This window comes from Trachurus japonicus, chromosome 2 (assembly GCF_045865225.1).
Source record: "Trachurus japonicus isolate A0001 chromosome 2, Traja_1.0".
Classification (NCBI taxonomy): Eukaryota; Metazoa; Chordata; class Actinopteri; order Carangiformes; family Carangidae; genus Trachurus; species Trachurus japonicus.
This window is the reverse complement of record NC_140908.1, coordinates 6536199-6555884: the sequence shown is the minus strand read 5'-3', so window position 1 is coordinate 6555884 and position 19686 is coordinate 6536199. Positions and strand designations below refer to the sequence as shown.

The following is a 19686-nucleotide window of genomic DNA, read 5'->3' as shown; positions in this document are numbered from 1 at the left end:
CAACAACAAAAAAAACTCTATTTTGATGAATGATTTCATTCACTGTCTGAATGTGAAACTCAGATATTGGGCCAAACCCACACTGCCTCCTTCATCACCAGCAGCCTTAGTTTCCTCATGAGCACATTATATGAACCTGACATCATGTTTATTTGATGACAATAACATAGTTTGGTCAATATAGTGCAATAAGTGCAAAGCAATCGAAACAAATAAAATTGATAAGGGATAGAGAATCTGCGAATGCTTGTATAAAAATAGGTGTTACATTGATTAAAATATCAGTATTACACAACATAATTCATACTTCAAATATCATTTATGAATTTTGTTTTTGATAACATATCAATTCTACATATTAAGAATGAATACTCATATTCATTTTTAATATAATAATCTCCTTTATGAGAGCTCATTGAAGGCTAACTTGCCTTCCAATTCCAAAAAGTGCAGAAAGCATACAAAGACACTTTTTTTTTTTTCATCTTCTTCAAATGACGCAGTCTTTTTTGAACATTTGGGGGTGTGCCACTTTCAAAAAAAGCCACTTTTACAATGCAGAGCTACAGTAAATGAAACTACAAACATAAGCCTTTCCAGAGGATCATGGAGTATGATGACACAGGTAATATTGATGTAGAATCAAAAGTTTTGAAAAGACATGGCAGATTATATCAATAAATACTTACTTACAGACTACAGCAGAAAATAGTCCTACACAGTTTTGATGATCTGCTGTACAGTGTTTTTGTCCAGGAGTGATTTTTATAAACATTTCTTTTCTGATTCACAATATACCTTATGTATGGTTATATTCCTGAAAATGAAGTTGGGTAAGATTTACCTGTACACTTACATTTTGTGTGTTATTCGATCTTCACCATAGAAAAATAGATTTTGCATCATCAGTTAAGTAGAGCAATTTTGTTCATCCATGTTTCAGAAAGCTGTATCCATTCCTGTAATGTCATGTTTCAGAAATAAGAATAAGATTGTTCGGCACACCCCATTTCAACTCCTTTGCTTTTGCTTGTTTGTATCGATCGTGCCAAGGCACCCTATAAACTGAGCCATTGTTTCAAGGAGGGTCAAGAGAGAAAATGCTTCATTACATTAATGATTCTGTTGCTCAGAACTGGCTAAAGGTGGTCTGTTTCTCCAGAACTTCAAGGTAATCGGGCTCAGACTGCAGTTTAGCTTTTAGCTCCAAATACTCATTTCTGTTCGGCTCGACATAAACAGTACTGGGTGCTGTGCCATAGAGCACTGTTTCTCTTATCCTCTCCGGGTGCAAGAACTGACGTCTGACATCAAAATTTGGGTTGTATGTATAAGACACAGGCCCTGTGTACTTGTACTCTAAATTGGCACCTGCTGGGATGGATGGGATGGACTGATGAGGAGACTGCTTGTCGGGGTCAAGGATGCCTCTGAAGAAATGGTCTGCATCCTGGACAGGGGAGGCGTTGTCGCGTGGCTCGATGGTACTAACACTGTAGGTGGGGCTCCTCATCGTACTGCTATCCCTCTCCTCATCCGGGGTACTCCTGTATGTGACCTTGAGCTCATGGAGGTCACGATAATCCTCCACCGTGTTTCCCTCCCGTGACCTGTAAATGGGGTTTTTGCACATGTGGCCCATGGGATGGGGAATATACTCATAGACGTGACCGGCTGGGGCCTTAACTTTAGGGCCAGAGCGGTTGCTGTAGAGGCTGTACTGCAAGTTAAAAGAGCTGACGTCTGAATTGTTGGTGCTAGTGCGGTCACTCTGTGACTTTTTGCGCTTTTTCATCACGACAACAAAAAGCCCTGCAGCCACAAAGACAGACATGATGAAAACGAGCAGGAGGCTGAGGATGAGGACAGAGAGGGGGACAGTGCTGCTGGGGGTGTTGAACTTCTGTGGAGCGGCCGTGGTGACGACCCGGTCGTCCATGGGCTCGTCCGTAGGGGGAGTCGGAGAGACATAAGCATCAGAGTAGTCTGGGCACAGCTGCTCTGACTGGATTGAGCGCACGTCCATCCCTGTGTGGCGTTTGGGTGTCTCACACACAACCTCGTTAACCACAGTGCCTGCGCTGAGCTGCTCCAGCCATATCTTCATCCCCACTATGTCACAGGAGCAGTCCCATGGGTTTTCAAACAGATCTATCTGCAAGAGCAGCTTCAGCTGATCTAGAACACCACTCACAGGCAGGTTTTGGAAATAGTTGTTGCGCAGATTAAGCCGAGACAGGGAAAGGCTGGAAAAGATGCCCACAGGTAAGGTTTTCAGCAGGTTATTGTTGAGGAAAAGCAGCTGGAGATTAGGGAGGTAGCGGAAAGTGCCCGCATCGACCTCCTTGATTTTGTTGTACTCTAAATAAAGATACTGCAAGTTCTGCAAACCAAAAAACATTTCTCCTGTAAGCCTGTCCATGAGATTACCATTTAAATACAGCCTACGCAGGTTGGTTAAATCCCCAAAAGCCCGGTCGTGGATCAGCGTTATCCTGTTGTTTCCCAGGTGAAGCAAATCCAATCCAGTAGCATCAACAAAATCTGATCTCCGTACCACAGGGATGTAATTTCCAGTAAGATACATTTTTTTAGGATTGTATGGCTTGGGTTTTAGATCAGAAATGCTTTCAATCTTTCTCTCTTGGCAGTTGACATTTAGCCCAATTTCAGATATCTGCAGATTACATGTGCAGGCAGTGGGGCAGTCCAAAGGCACGGGAGATTTGGTCTGAAAAGCAATAATGGGGCCATAGTTGTAAGGGTTACCGCCAGGTATTCGGGAGGTGGGCTTTAGCCTAGTTCTGTTGAATTGCCGTGTGCCCTTGGTAGGCCTAGAGGAGGACCTAAATACAGCTGAGGAGGTGGCAGAGGCAGTGACAGCAGCAGGTGTGGTCTGATAATATCCATTGGTGCTGCTAGGGGGTGCAGGCCTGACCGTGTCGTCTGGGGGTCTTCTAGGGCAGAGTTCCTGCTTGGACACCTCATCCAGGTCTCGACCATGGAGCCTGAACGGTGTCTCACACACCACTTCTCCCACCAGGGCTGTATAAGCTATACTCTCCAGCCAAGCCTTCAGAGCAATCAGCTCGCAGGAGCAATTCCACGGATTCTCCTCCAGTTGTAATTCCACAACTTTGTCCATGTGCTCCAGGAGGCCGATGTAGGGGAACATCTTTAGCCGGTTCCCCCTCAGGTCCAAGTGCGTGAGGGGGACATTCCGAAAGATATTCGGAGGCATGGCAGAGAGTAGGTTGTCATTCAAAATCAACACTGTTAGTTGGTGTAGTTTGCTCAAGGCATTGGGTTCTATATTAGTGATGTAATTATAATCAATCTGTAGGTATTCCAAACTCTCCAGTCCTGCAAAGGTGTCATCCCTCAGAATTTCAATCTTGTTGTTATTCAGGTGCAACCTTTTTAATCCCTGGAGTCCGTTAAAGGCACCCGACTCTATCTCCGAGATATCATTGTTCCCCAAGTGCAGGATGGTCACCCCGGTGTAATTGATGAAATCATTGACTGACAGCTTTTTCAGCAGGTTCCCCGTCAGGAGGAGGTGGTACATGGAGAAATGGACGGGGCTGATTTCTGTCAGTCTGATGATCCCCCGGTTCTCACAGCTCACCGTCAGGATCCCTTCCTTCTCCTCACACGTGCACAGATTTCGACAGATCTCCCCATAATTGTCATACATCTCGATCAGCCTCAGAGATGATGCAATCAGAAGGATTATTTTTAGGATCCAGATATGCATTTTTCCTGGGAGAGGATGCCCCAGCTCACTCAAGTGCGGTGCCAGTATGAGGTGTCATCTAAGGAGGAAAAGAAAAGGACGGGTTCTGTTTTACATGGCATGGTAATCAAACATGTAAAAAAAAAGTAGAGCACTAACAATATATGTTTATATATATTTATGTATAAATGGTAACGGACCTCTACAAGAGCTGGACCCCTGATGCACAAATATTAGACAATCATAACAAACACACAGGCAAAAACAAGTAGGCCTATTATTAATGTTTGTTCATTATGCAGATGTGTTAGGTCGGCAGCGTTTTGGCTTTTCGAGGGTGTCACAAAACAAGCGACCGAGATGAATCTTTAATGACCGCATACTTAAAAATATATAATCCAGTTGATAACACAACTAACCGCGGTGGATGGCCACTGCGCATTTTTGATAGCTCGCCTGAATTCCAATCCATCTTAGTAGGGGGGAAAAAAGAGGCTTCGCCTTCCACCGTGTGCAGACTGTTAGATCTGGTCATTTACTAATTCAATCCCTTGAGAATTTCCACACACAAAAAGCCCCTCTGTCAAGATACCACAACCCAAATCACGGTGTGTGATGGATGATGTGGCATCTGGGTTTTTTTTTCCTTCTTCATTTTTCTTAACTATTCGATCTTGTTCCCAAACTAACAGTGAAATCTCGATCTCCTACCCTCAAAGATTTCTCACTTACCCCGCATACCCGACGACTTGGCAACAGTGGGGAAACTGCCGGATCCCTTCTCTCCAGCTCCGTCCAAACAACATGAGGACGGGGATCTATTCGCCTGCTATACGATTAAAACGATCCAGTTGTAATATGAAAAAAGAAAATAATACGTCTCTTATAAACGAATCGTCTGCCAGAAGCAGACAATGTTCATCTTAAAATCCGGCCTGTGATAGAAAATGTAAAAATCAGCCTACAAGGCGACAGTCGCAGCCCTTCTTCTGCCCACGGGCGAAAAAAAAAAGGAATGAGAGGAGTTGATCAAAGGCAAATGAGCAAGTGCGGTTGATCTCATTGCGGATCTCTGATCGAAATTACATTTTGACTGCGAGTAAATAATTCTATAATCAACTATACTGTATGGCATCTGCTATATAGAAGGTTACAGATCTCTCTCTCCCTCTCTCCTCTCCCTCTCTCTCATTCCCTCTCCCTCCGTCAAAGAAGCGTGAGCCCGCGTGCACGCACATAGACTCACGCACGCACGCACACACACGATCGGTCTGTGTGCGCTCTTCTTAAAAAAAAGAACACAAAAAGCCTACACATCGACCCAGTAAGTCTCCCCCCAAAATATGCGCATTTTAACATACAGGCACATTCTTGCACTGTGTCCCGCTGCTACATCCACGTCCACCTACATCCCTCATATCCCTCACATTTGACTTTATTATAACAAGCTTAAGAAGGAGAAGCCTGTGGATGCGATATGGACAACTTGAAAGGCAGTGCCCGTTGCAGAGGCAGCGGGTTGTTATTTGGAACGAATAAAAACTGTGATGATATATGTGAGCATAAAAACGCAGGCTCTATGCGTGTTATTGCCATAGCAGCCGCAGACACCTTGCTCAACAGCCTCTTATATCCGGATCAACTTCGACTGTGCAACTGGGTAGAAGCGGAGATTTCAGCACCATGGACAGATCCCCCCAAAAATGCAGAAGCATGAAACGCCTCAGCAACAGAGACAGAGAAAAAAAATCATTGTCCTCTTACCGTGCTGATCTCGGTAAACGCCAAAGCATCCCGACAATCACGGCTGTGCCCCTTCTTTTTTCTCCAGCCTCAGTGGAAACATGGGTTTCGTGATTTCCCCGTCAGCCTATCGGTCGGCTGTTTTTTGTTTTTGTTTGTTTGTTTGTTTTTCTTGTTTTAATCCTTAAAGTCCAGTCTCCTCGGTGTTTAGCTCCATAAACCAGGCATACAGTCTCATTCACGCCAATAACGTGACAGCCAGCGCGGCACAACGGGCTCCTGTCTTCTTCCAGCAGCGACTGAAATTAGCAGTGTCATCTCGGAAAAAGAGCCAAAACCAAAGTTCGACCATTGTAAAGAAAAGAGGGAGAGTGGAAACGCGGTAATCCCACATCAGACAAGACTTGCCGCATGCATTTTAACGGTGACTTTCATCCATGCGCACTGAGGAAGCGGAGGAGAGAGGCACGAATCCCCTTGTCTGCTGCCAGTGGTGCGGCTGGTACCAGTTTATGTATAGATCTGCCCCAAGGTCTCTATTTCAGTTGGCAGAGCGTTCAAATCGACCGGAGATCAGTGGATGTGCTCCCGCAGCCTCGGGGATGCGAGGACCCGATCTTCTCCCTTTTCCTCTAGTCCTAGGTCATGAGATATCATATGTACACAAGCTTTATCTTCCCACCAACGTTTCAACTAGTGGAACTTGATCTTGGGTTGGTGCAAAACAGCGCATCCCCCTACAGCGATGGACGTATTATGAAACAATTACCATAGTATGACAGCCCGGAATCACTCATAAAAACGCATAAATCCCTCAATCTCAGGACTGTCACAGCGCGGGAATGAAAAGCAATTTAACGCGTGCAATACTCTTTAAGGGGGTATGGTAATGTGGAGGAGGAGGAGGAGGTGGGGGCGGCTGGGGAGGAGGAGTGATGGTGGGGAGGTGAGAGAGGAAAGAGGCTGGAAGAAGACCCGCAGAGGGCAGCACAATGATGAAAAAGGCATCTTGGCCAGGGTTGCATTCTCAGGCTGCACTTTGTAAATCAGTGTGTTTTTATTTCAGCAGCAGCAGCAGCAGCAACACCAACCAAGCAGCCATTTGATTTGTCACTCACATCTTCAGCTTTTTTCAAACAAGCCATCTCATTTCCATGCTTTTGAAACCCACAACTGGACATGTTCATTTTTTTCTCCCCTTTTATCATTATTATTATTATTATCATAATAATGGTGCCATAATTCTCCCAACTCTTCTCGAGGAGCCTTTGATTCCCTTGAAGAGAAGTGGAGAGCAGATGTGTATTGGGCTGACAATCATCCTGGATTCATCATGTCTTTTCATTATTTAGACTGGAAAGTTATTCCTTCAGACAGCCTTCAGATGATTGCAGAATGCCAGACACTGCTAGAATACATTTACTTATTAGCCGTGCATTGTTCACATCCCTTCTCCCAGTTGGGTTTTGCTGGGCTGTTTAAATAACGGATTTAACAATGTGCTTTTCACAAACAATCATTCATTTACTGTCACTACTCACAGAAATGACCATTGACCCATTCTAACTTGACTATTAAAGTTGGATCAGGCAAATAAGGTCAAGCAAACATTCATTTCTACACCTTACATCTCTTCAGAGTACACGGATTAAGCCTATAGTCCCGGAAAACACAAATTTACAAGAGATCTGCATTGAAAGAAATGAATTTATTCTAGGATTAGGCTTAATCCAGTTTTGCACCAAATACTCTAGCCTACTAATGCTGCCATGTTGCTGTAAGAACTCTGTATTTTACCAGATCGTGGCTTATTTGCCCCTTGTTGAAAGAGCAAATAGAGTCAAAGCCACAGCTGCCCTCTTACCCTCTTGCTTTGGGACAAGAAACTTTAGAAGCACTTAACTAAAGCCTGAACAGAAAATCGAATTAAATCTAGCATATGGTGGGCCGCCATGTCCAAAGAGATTTCCCACTTAGTCAGTATTGTGTGGTAATAAGTCAACTCTTATGCTCTCTTTAGCATGCAAGGAGCGACAATAAGCGGATGTGGCATCTGTGCCGCCTTTCCAAAATTAGGCGTGGAGTTGCATTGAATTATCTTAAAGTCTGTAGCTCTGTAATCGCATTAACAGTGGGCTATCCTGTGGGGATGGACAAATCAGTATCTATGGCACCCCGGCTGGAACATAGCAGTGGAGAAACTGATGCAGCAGGGTGTTTGCTCCCTCCTTATGGAAGGGACTGTGGTTGGTTCCCCTGAGAGGCATCGTGGCATCAAAGGGAGGAGAGTAGCTGTCCTAAATCTTTTTTTTTTTTTTTTGCCTGAAATGACTTTGTACAGTGCTGATGGGAGAGGTAGATACCCTTGATAAAGCAGTGCCTGGATGATGATGATGGTGGTGGTGCTTGTGGTGGGATGTGGTGGGAAGTGTTTGAAGTTGGAGCAGATCTAACTTTGTGTGTTTGGAAATGTTTCCCACGTGACAACACAAACTACGTGCATGTACACACAAATGCATGATTGTGAGTGTGCGAACATGCACATGAAGCTGTCCTTCATAAAGGCTAATTTATACAAACATGAAAGCTATTATCAAACATCAGCAGTATAAAAGACATTATATTATAATCAGGTCCGGGACAAATGTTTAAGTAATTAGATGCAAATGAAAGTTCACGCTATGGTGCGTTTAACATGTATCGTGTGCATGAACCCCACTCAATATTTTTTTAACCTCATCATTAACATAATAGTTATTTATAAAAAAAAGACTAATACTCTTGAACTGGAAGGAAGCCAAACTTTGCTGTTAGGGGTTTGAGATCAGGGAAGTGGAGGGCCCATACTCCCAATCCTAAACCTGTGTTAACTCTACGCCTCACCCTAACTGTTATAGTAATCATGATAAAATTAAAAAAAAAAAAAAAGCCAATTAAACCAATGAAAAAAACCCCACAAAAGATACTGAGGCAATGCAAAATGTAAATACCTAAAGCAAAGATCAAAAAGTTGAAATCCATTCACTTATTTTTTTTCATTTCTGTTTAATTTGGCATACATTTGCTGGCATATGGTCTCGGTTTGGTACTGCTGGCACACAAACCACTGGTGCGACTGTGCCAGACAAGCACTATGAATCAGTACAAAAGGTTTCGTCCAGGTACTGCAATTAGAGTAAGCTCCATCTTCACATAATATGCTTTCCAGGAATCAGGAATGAACTTTTTGTTCTCTCTTGTCACTGACAAGTCTATCTGAAAAGTCACTGAAAGCAGGGGGCACACCACGGCCATGAACTTTCTGCAATAATTCACACACTTCAGTCTTCATATGCTGATGTGAAATTAATTCTGATGGTATTCTTATCCAAGTTGGGATTTTTGGACTCAGTTGTCTGTGATATCAAAGAAAAGGGCTCCTGGTAGACAGGCTACTTGCCAAAAACAGTGGGAAGGGGAAATAATGAAAAGTGTCTCAAGGAAAACATCTCAGTGGGGATATACAATAACAGCACTGCTCCATTGGTTGTTTTTGTTATGTGTTTGACAAAAGGTACATTTAGAATTAATCTACCAGAAAATACATTTAATTTTATAGTCCTGTTTGATGAATAGAGTTCAATGAGGGACTTGATGTTAGCTGGACCTTCATCCATGTATGAAATAAGCTCAATGAGCATAAATGGCAAAAACCTACTGTGCCCCTATTATATTTGAAGCCAGATATAGTTCTATAGTTTGAAGCCCATTCATTTACAGTAGTAAGACAAAGTATGTGAATCCCTTTGGAGTTACCATGTTTCCTTTATTGACTAATAAATGATGTAGACAAACACAGTGTCCCTGAGCTAATATCACCCAAACAAATCTAATCTTTTGTGTCTTTATTGAATTAAACATTCATAGTGCTGCTGGAAAAAGTTAAATGAACCCTTGGATTTAATAACTGGTCAATCCTCCTTTGGCAGCAATAACCTAAAAACACCCAAGAACCTGCTTCAGCTCGTGAACATTTTTAGGAGTTCTCCTCAGGTTACTCCACATTAAGTTAAATTCTGGACTTTGATTTGACCGCTCACGAAAGTGGATTTTCTTCAAGGTCTATAGGGTCAGTTTAGGATGGACACCCCAACCAAGAGAGCTTGATTAACTTGGTTATAAATATCTCTTTTGATGATAATGAGCTGTCCAGGCCCAGAAGCAGCAATAACCCAAAACACGATGCTCTATACACACTGTACTTCACCATTGGGATGATGTTTTTTTTTACTGCTCTTTCTACACCCTTCCAACTTTTCATCTCTTTTTTATTTTTACAATTTGAGCCTAACATCATGTCGCAGGTTTGCCAAAAATGTTGATCTTAATAGAAGGCAAGTTCTTTTGTGAGCAGAGAGCCTGACATGCATTGTGCTACGATTAACTTGAGAGGTCTTGTCTGGCTTGTGTGTCTTCAGGCCAATTGGTGCTGCTAGCAATTTCCTTCATAACCCAGTAGATCGACCACAGGTCTTCAGGGCCAGGGACCATTCGAAATGATGATAATATAGAATTAGAAAACAATTTTCGTTTGACAGTACAATCCAACTGGCACATATCCTCTGTTGATAACAAGATACAGTGAAGAATTAGGAGAAATTTTCTCAGGGAGAAATTGCTGTACATAAACAATGACTAAACCCTGGAAGCCCTGTTTAGCCCTGTAATGGAATGAAAGCTAATGAGACATCCAAGGATGGATCGGGTGGGAAAGTGAAAGCGTTCTGTTGCTCCGTGCTGGTGTCACTCCTCTAATCACGCCACTAAATTGATTCAGTCCATGAAGTGCCACGTTTAATGCAACTATCATAAAACCAAATATAATACATGCATATGAGCTGTATTTCATTTTGACAACTATATTTAGCATATGCACATAAATATTAACGCTAATAATATGCAATTTACTTGCAGATGCAGAACAATTCCCTGCTTAGTAATACATAACGGTGACTCAACCTACTTAAACTTTAGAATGGTTGTGAAAGCTGTTTACTCTGGTTTGATAGGGAGTCAAACATTTATATCTCTAACAGCAGATGTTTGGGATAAATAAAGGTGAGATAGCATTACCATAGACTATCGCCATGTGTGCACAAAACAGACAATAGAAAGCTTATCTATGAAAATAGAATTTGGGAAAAGCACCTGGCTGGTTAATTTTTCCTTAACCTGCTGCAGAAAATGAACACGCTGTATAAGCAGGTCGGTTACCAGCAGCCTTCTAAATGTGTACAGAAAGTTACAAGAAAATCAGATCCTTTACAGAATAAAATGCCCTTTAGTAGCTTAATCTGTCCAGTTTTTACTACTTTGTCATTAAATGTGGTTTAACTGATGTTCTGAGGTAGATCAGGGTGTTAAAATGTCATATATATTATGCTTATTCCTTAAAAGAGATTTAACGTCACACGTCTATTACATTGTCAGGCTTACGATGGACAGTTTAACAAAAAAGGATCAAAATCTATGCAGCAGAACTGAAGATATCATCTTCTTCTTTCCACTCTATATGAAACTATTTTAACATATGCAATATTCTGTAAGACCTTGATGTGTAAAATCTGGTACAAAATCAGTGGAGTTCCCTTTAACCCTAATATTTAATGTATTCCTTTCATATAAATGTAATGTAAGGACACTGTTCACCTCCGACTCCTTTACATCTTGAAATAAAGGAATGCAGGACATCATTAGTCACTCAATTACCGGTATACTCATTTTGTTAACTGAATATTTTTAAAGGTGGAAAATAGAACAAAGAAATGTGAAATTGAAAAATAAAAACCATTAAACATAAAATTGTTTGCCTTCTCTGACTCTGCAGAGACCTTGTTCATGTGCTTTAAGACTAATAAAGGAGCCATGCTTCCATTTTCTGTAAGGTTGTATTCATGAAAAATACATTTTCATTTCACTCATGTAGTATTGCAGCTTTGTGTGACTTCATTTAGTTTCTAGCATTAACCTCATCATGACAGTTGATATCCATGCCATTTACTTTCGTCATGATGCTACCTGTCAGTGGCACAGCCTCTAATCAAAAGCACCCAAGCTAAAGCCTGTGCATTCATCACAGCTCCAAATGATGTACAGCTCTGGTGCGAGTTCCCACAAAAGAGCGGGAGCACAGCTGCTCTGACAGCCATGATTGATGGTCAAAGCAGGCTGGGGAGGGATGGGAAGGGGGGTGGGATTGCACGGGGAGCCCTTCCCTTTGTTTTTCCCTATGACTTGGCTTGGGCTGGCACGGGCGAGGTAATTTAAAAAATGTTGGATCGGTAACATGCAAACTTACCGGGGGCTCTAATGAAACGAGCTGCTGACAATGCGATAAGTGCATCCTCACTGTATCAGGATTGACTTATTAGCTCCCTGCACAGGGGAACAAAAGCAGCGAACCACAACAAAGTCAAGTCCATTCATTCGACTGTAGCCAGCTACCATGAAGGCTTTTAAGGTTATGAGTGCACTTTAGGGCATAATGCACAGGCAACAGAGTATGGCATTGTAAGTTTAACTAACCAACCTGTCAGTTAATCATTCTGTCAAGAAATCAATCATCAGCAAGCTAAATCTATGTCAGTGCTTTTAAGACGTTTGCCTCAGTAGATCCACTCTCGATACAAGAAGCACAATATGTATGAACAAGCTTAAATTTCCAGTCTACCAAATGCATAAAATACTGATACTACATTGGTGTTTTTGTAAGTTGGGCATTTGTAAGTTGCAGCAATGACAAACAAAGTAAGAGGGAAAATATGGCCACACAGTATATGGATATGACCGAAATTTGAATCGGAGAAAAGTGAGGATATCACGCCGTGCAGAGGAAATAGTCTCTATAAAGCTGGGAAGGCAACATGGCAATGAAATCCTGATATGGGTAGGAAATATTTTCAGATTGTGGCTCGACAGGGGGTTCCAAATCATCCATGTACATAAAGTCGGAAAAGGGCTGGGAATCCATCTTTTCAAACTGCTGCTGTAAAGTTGATGGAAAACTAGTTCCCAACACAGGTACATTCCATTTAAATGCACCTTCCAGCAAACTTTAAACCATTCCACGTGCATTTTTTTTTCTTTCATTTTCTTATCTGGAACATTATGTAACATGGTCAGAAAGGAGGCTGCTTTCGTCCACAGTGAGATTTCAGCAGGTAACAAACTCTTCAAAGGTCTTGCACACCAGAGAGTCTGATAGGAAGGTGAAACTGATCTAGAACAAAGGAAGCCCCATGTGTCATGGTGAAACTATTTCCTGGTGCAGGAAGTCCAAGAAGCCTGGACATAAATAATTTGAGCAAAAGCAGAGAATGCCATTTTTGCAGTGAGCTTTAGGGCCAGTTTTTGGTCAGATAGAAGATACAAAACATAATTTCCAATAGAAAAACAACTCAAAGTTATTGTGATGTATCCATTCACTCCTATACCTTAAAACCTGTCTGTAGCCAACACACACACACCACACACACACACACACACACACACACAGTACACCTGGACAAATGAAAATCCTCTTAATGAAGTCACCAAGTGCCATCCCTACTTTTGGTTTGTGTGCTGCTACTCTAAAGAGCTTCTGTGAAATCTAACATCTGCTCCACTAACTGCCACTTCACAGAAGTGCTTTAGGGTGGAAAACAAAAGCGGGTGAGAGAAGTGGATGCCAGGTCACATGTGAATCTATACAACCTGGCAGTTTTTTTTCACCTCCCATGAGACTGCTTTCTTTGTGATTTGTGCTTGTCATGTTTATTTTTAAAATTCAGAGCTGTTTTTTTAATTTCATATAGACACTGCACTTTTCACATTCTTCCATTTCAAATTAAAAATCGCTGCTAGATTTTAATCTTTGAGCGAACAAGCAGGGGAAAGAGGGGACGAGGCTTGCCAAGCCAATTAGACGTGCAGTAATAGATTTGCAAGTCACTAGGGGAGCCATTTGCCCTCTATTTAAATAGTCAAGATAATTACAGTATATTCAAAAACTACAGATGAAAATTTCAGCATGTACAAATCAATTCAGCTAGCCATCTTATTTTATATGTCTTCAACCTGGAGTCAGACAAAGTGACAGAGACATCTTTTGTTTTCCAGCTCCATCTGCCTCAACATGTAAACACCCTTGACACTTCAGACATTTTCCTTTAACAGGCAGACATCAGAAAAGGGAAAACGTTGGCTCCAACCTTCTGACACCAACTCAGAAACAATATTTCCTTACAATTAACAATGTTTTGGTGATGCAGTGTTCAATGAAACAGCCAGACTCTGACAACAAAAGCACATTTCTTGTTCAAATCCTGAAAGAACCTTCAGGTGCCAGAAAGAGTTTCCCTATGCTTTGATGATTAAACAGCGTGATACTTCATCAAACGCTGCCTTTGTCACTTCTTCTTCCTTCGGCTTAGATCCACAAGCTGAATGTGGCAAATCCTGATTTTTGTTGGTGGTCAATTGTCTTATTTTCCTATGCGGGACCATCTACTTTCCTGCTTTTGGGGGTAGATGAGTCCTTTGACATAAAGTCTTTCCAACACTTGATGTTGGAGCACCTTGGACAAACATTGCCCTTGTTTATTCTAATCCATCACAAGAGAAACCACTCTGGTCATCACTGCTGCTTTTGCCACCCTCACACTGTCTCCCTGTGTACCGCTCATCATCCTCACCTTCCTCACTGGTGCCTTCCTCAGTTCACAATCACACCAGAATTAAACTCTGAGGACATGTGTACTCTTTTGAGTTAATCAGTGAATACAAATATCTGGAAGTGATTATCTCAATTACATACTCCTACATGGCCAAACTATTATCAAATTGTGAACATGAAATATCATGCAGAATGATCTGAAGCTTAGCCTACCTCATTTTTATCATTAGGTAGTTTAAAAACCCCTAATTTCACCTTATTTTACTTAACTTCCAACTGTTCTTGTTTTAAAGTTTAAAATGTTTTTAATTTGTTTCTAATCTGATCTTTTACTGCCTGTACTTCTCTCTTTATTTTATCACTAAGATTATTTGTGTATCATGAGTGTATTTCATGTCTTTTTGCTCAGCTATATTGTAAATGAGGATGTTACCTCAATGTATTTCCAAGCCTAAATAAAGGTTATTAAAAATAAAATGAATGTATCATTCTTCAACAAGAACATATAAAAATCAATATTATGGAAGATGAAATCTCCCAAGAAAATAACTCCCACAACAGTCTGCTGTGTCCCTAAGGATACAGAAACCATGCAAGGGTTAAAAGGTCTGTGTGCATGATCCTCCTTCCCCCTCTCGTTTTCCCTCAACCTTGTGCTGCTTTTAGAGACACAGTGTGAAGTACTGGAGGCTTTGCAGCAGCAAGTGAAGGTTGAAAGATTGAGCGGCGGCTGGGCAGGGCCCGACAGTCTGGGCACTGGATCAGTCAGTGGATTTGGGGGCTGGTGGCTGGTGGCTAAAGCTATCCCCTAGGTGCACTGACAGAGCAACTTGCTTCACACTGGAACCAAGCTATGTGTGTGTGTGTCTATGTATCTGGAATCAGGATTTGTCTAGCCCCTAGTGGACTCCCTGATGGCCTAGATGGAGAGCCCAAAACAAGCTGAAGACGCATATGGCCTAGAAAAATAGATTTTACAGTCAGTGCTATAGTGACAAGATTAAATTAATACAAGTAATTCCACCCTCTAAACCAGAGAACACAAGTCTCTCCTGCTGTATTGACAGTCAACCTGAGAACAACAAAGGCTACTATATTGTTGACCGACATGTTTGCTTAGTGAGCATCACCTGTTTTTCTTCTCCCTGTCAAAAATCTGCCCACCTTGCACTTACACACACATACAGTCTCTGCTGAATCCTGCTTCTCTGATTCGGTCTATCTTTGCTAACAATGGAGCACGTGTTATTTTGCTTATCAGTCCTTAATTGGTCACATTCACTCAACTTTAGATGCATTCACTTTCCCCCACTGGCTATGTGCACCTCCATGCACTGGGTCTGTGCTGCCCTAGTTTGAGGAACACTGCTGTAAGACCAAAAAAAAAAAAAAAAGTAAATAAAGAATATTTCAATGTGTGAGCAGCTTTGTATCCTGAGCTTGTGTTTTATTTGAGAGGCCAATCTTAATGACACAGTTAATTCCTGGAGTCACCATGACTCCAGGAATTAACTCCTGGAAGATGATGCTTAATTTTTACACTTCAATATTTCTTTAATTTCAAAAAAGGGCCAGGAGAGCAGTTTCACAATGCTTCCTGTCCCTATACTCTAAGCTAAGCTAAGCATTAATCTCTTTCAGCACAGGATGTTGAACTCTTCCCTTGTACTGACTTTTTGCAGTGGAAAAACAATGCACTGGATAATAAATACAAATAGTATAAAAATGTACCAAAACAAAATGGTAGGGGGAAAAAAACCACCTGGGAATCTTCACACCTGATCATTAAAATTCTTTGCTGTGCAGCAACACAGTTTATTTGACAAATACAATGAATAATTAATGCAGCCTTGTCAAAATATATAAGTGTTTCACCTTATATGCATCAACACACAGTGGCTTATATTTAGACTAGTGTTTTTAACATTAAGGACACAGTGTTTTGAGTCATACTTTTGTCATTCCCTCCCTTGTGATTGTGAGGTCTATAAACCCGCCCCCCTCCCCCCAGAAAAAGACCATTAGCATAATATTATTCTCATGCCTCCACTCATATAGGAAAAGAGTAATGTACCCCATAATTCAACATCACTTCAATCACTTAGGAAGATCTAAAGGAGGATTGTGGTTCATGTTGACCATTTGAATGTCATGTTATTTGGCATGTGGAGGGGGAACAGAGCAAGAGTGTGTGGTGTGTGCATGTGTGTGTGAGACAGAGAAGGAGAGAACTGGGAGGAGACCCCTCTGATATATCCAAAAAACAATGCTGACAAACATTGTGCATTATTTATGGCAGTGAGACAGCAGGAACCTTATTTGATGCCGACGGAAATGTGTTACAAAGGAAGCTTTGGAAGTGTGTAAAATATTTAAACTTGAGTTTAGGTCACAAACAAAAAAAAAGAAAATGTCATTGGAGGAATAGAGCAGATTGGACACACTTTAGTTCTGCATACTGAACAAAAATATAAGCCCAGCACTTCTGTTTTCTCCTTTTTAAAAAGATTTTAAGCACTACAGCTGTCTTTGTCCCCACACTAACTTGTCCATTGTCAAGAGCAGCAGTCCACCTCACAGGTGTGCAGCATCAAGGTGCTGATTGAACAGCATCATTACTGCAGGTGTGCATCAGGCTGGTCACAGTAAAAGCCTCCACTTTAACATGGAGTTTTATTCTGGAAAAATAAAAAATAAAAATACAAACTGATCCCTGGATTTCACAACATTTGGGCTACAGATGTGCATTTACTTTCCTTTTGTATTGTGTACAATCTGTCTTATGCAATTCCAAATTATGGCAACAGTGTCTGTCTAATGGTTTACAAACTGCACAACTCAGACAGCAACTTCCCCCCAGGGCTAAATTTGATAAAACCCGAGGTATCTTTCCCATTATTAAATTGGGATCTCCCAAATCCATTCTTACATTAATGGATAGAGCTGCTCTCTTTGTGCTCTCTCACTCTCTCAGAGAAAGCAACAATGAAATGTAGTAGTCAATGCACAGTCGGACCATTGGGGAGAGCGTTGTCTTGGACACACTATAGACAAAGAATGTAGCTTTCGGTCCCCGTTGACAGGACACAATCAGGCCAGAGCAGCTGTTTATTCTGGAAGCAAGGTGGAGGACGGGGCTGTCATGACGTTCCAAGGCCAGTAGCTGGTTTGACTATTTGCTGTCACATACAATGTGTGTTCAGACAAAAGACACAGCAAAACAGCGTGACCTCCGGACTGCTGTTTGACAGCAAAAACAATCATGCGAATCAAGCAAAAAGCAGAAAGTGTGGCGAGAGTTGCTAGGGGTTTGGTAGTGACTGCTGATTGGACTCTGGACGGTTAAATGGGCTAAAGACCAAAGGATGGGGTTGCAAAGTCTAAAATTATACAGAAAGTTCTGCAATATGACTGTAAACATGTCTTCAATACACAGCAGAGAGATTGCCTATTTGTGAGTGACTGATTCTACACTAAACAGAAATATAAAAGCAACACTAGAGTGGCCTTTTGTTGTGGCCAGTCCAAGGCACACCTGTGCAGTAATCATGCTGTCTAATCAGCATCATGATATGCCACACCTGTGAGGTGGATGGATTATCTCAGCAAAGGAGCAGTGCTCACCAACACAGATTTACACAGATTTGTAAACAATATTTGAGAGACAGAGACCTTCTGTGTACATAGAAAAAGTTTTAAATCTTTGAGTTCAGCACATGAAAAGTGGGAACAAAAACAGTGTACTAGTCCATCATTTCCTGACAAATGTGTAACAAGCGTAAGAAACAGAGACTATGTGGTGTACTCACCAGGTGGGGAAACGATGACACACACATGAAACACATTAGGAGAGGAGCAGGTAATCACACTGGAGGGCAGGAAGTGAGTGACCTGAAACGTAGTAAAGTAAAACAGAAAAAGATAAAAATCAATAGTACAGTAGAGATCTGCAACACTGGTTTTTGACACTTATGCACATTACAATTTCTAACATGCATAACTTTTACATATGTGCTTTTATTTTATGTTATGTCATATACGCTGTGGGAATTTATATATAACACATACATTTGTGAGGTGAAACAGCTTTGACTTGCCTGGGCATAATCATAAAAATGTTAATCAATAATGGTTTGGTCGCCATGAGTAGACATTGTAGAGAAAACAAATTAATTTCATTGACACTCAGCATTTGCATACGGTAAATGACTGTGCAGATTAGTTAATTAAAATGTTTCCACATTTTGTCACAATATGAGCAGCTTTGCATTTCCTGAGCCAAAACCAGCACCACCAAGCATTGTCCTCTAAACCGATGTAGATTGTGCACTTTTCCAACCCTGCTCTCTCGTCCTGGGTGTTTTCCTTAAAGGAGATTTGTTGGTGGTCGTCTGTGGATAAGTGATGTGCTGCAGGGCAACGACTGCTGTTACTGAGGGTGAGTAAGGTGCATGCCCCTCCACCTCCACCTCTATCTATTCCAACACTCTGAACTACAGTATGACACCACCCCTCCCACCTCATCCACCCTCCAATCTCACGCTGCCTCCTCTCCAGGCGACCGCTGGCATATGCACCAGAGTTATCACAGGTAAAGAAAAAAAAGCAGCAAAATTAATTGTTTGAATTCTTAATTGAATTTGGACAAAAAAAAGAAAGAAAAAGAAATACATCTGTTGCCTGGTTTCAGCATGCTGACAGTCTCTATCACTGCCCGCTTGTTTCTCCACCTGCAAATAAAAAGGGGTTAAAGAGAGAGTAAGGAGATGAGGAGAGAAGGTGTTTCTCCGTCCCAGAGGTAATTACATATTGATCCAAGTCACTGAACATCTAAACTGTGACACTGCGTTTAGTTTTATCTTAAAAGGAACTGCTCAGTGTTTTCCTTTCTTTGTCCCATTAAATTCTACAGTGGCTGAGAGTGAGGAGAAATGATATTCAGCTAATTACATTTTCATGGAGCCGTCCCTCTTCCCTTGTCTCCTGCTTTCAGGTCTCTGTTGTTGTGGACTTTACAATTGCTTGATAATTAAATGGTGGAGGTCTTTCTGCTCAACTGTTTGCAAAGTCCTTTATTCATTCAATGAGGGAGAGTTTTTAAATTACCCAGTCACTCCTTTCTCCGCCTCTCACTGCTCACTCCCTCTCTGTCTTTCAGACTTCAGACGCTGTCTGTCCAATGATCCAGAACAGCCTTCAGTGTCCCCTCGTTGATGAATTAAAAGTGTTCCTTTGGCATTTGAGGCCTTGGTGAAGGATTCAAAGGCAGAAGGCAAATAAAAAAAAATCTTTTCATTGAGAAAGTGAGAGGTGAAGAGTCCATGGAGTGCACTTGTCAAGCTAAACTGAGATTCAGAGTTTTTTTTTTTCTTTTCTTTTTTGCCAGGCTGCCAGAAATAATGATGATAATAACCAAACGTTAACGGCAATGATATCCAAAGGCCATCAGTGTTTATGGGCAATATGCACTTGCACAAGTTTAAATGGGGCAACCGAATAAATAAAGCACATT

The 19686-nt window shown here is 41.5% G+C and overlaps 1 protein-coding gene across 2 annotated transcripts; it reads right to left on the bottom strand.

The window, feature by feature from the left end:
* Positions 1-381: 381 nt before the first annotated feature.
* Positions 382-6342, bottom strand: slitrk5 (SLIT and NTRK like family member 5). 2 transcript variants are annotated; one of them, XM_085797252.1, is made up of 2 exons: positions 5501-6342; positions 382-3815 (listed from the first exon to the last, which is right to left on the bottom strand). In XM_085797252.1, exon 2 carries the CDS (start codon positions 3755-3757, stop codon positions 1130-1132), a length of 2628 nt encoding a protein of 875 aa, XP_085653378.1. In that variant the 5' UTR covers positions 3758-3815; positions 5501-6342; the 3' UTR covers positions 382-1129. The 2 variants fall into 2 exon arrangements, with proteins under 2 accessions (XP_085653378.1, XP_085653386.1); XM_085797260.1 differs by lacking the exon at positions 5501-6342 and adding an exon at positions 4469-4936.
* Positions 6343-19686: the final 13344 nt, after the last annotated feature.

Bases quoted from the DNA above. Each gene is read 5' to 3' on its own strand.
- slitrk5 (XM_085797252.1), bottom strand. From the start codon at position 3,757: ATGCATATCTGGATCCTAAAAATAATCCTTCTGATTGCATCATCTCTG.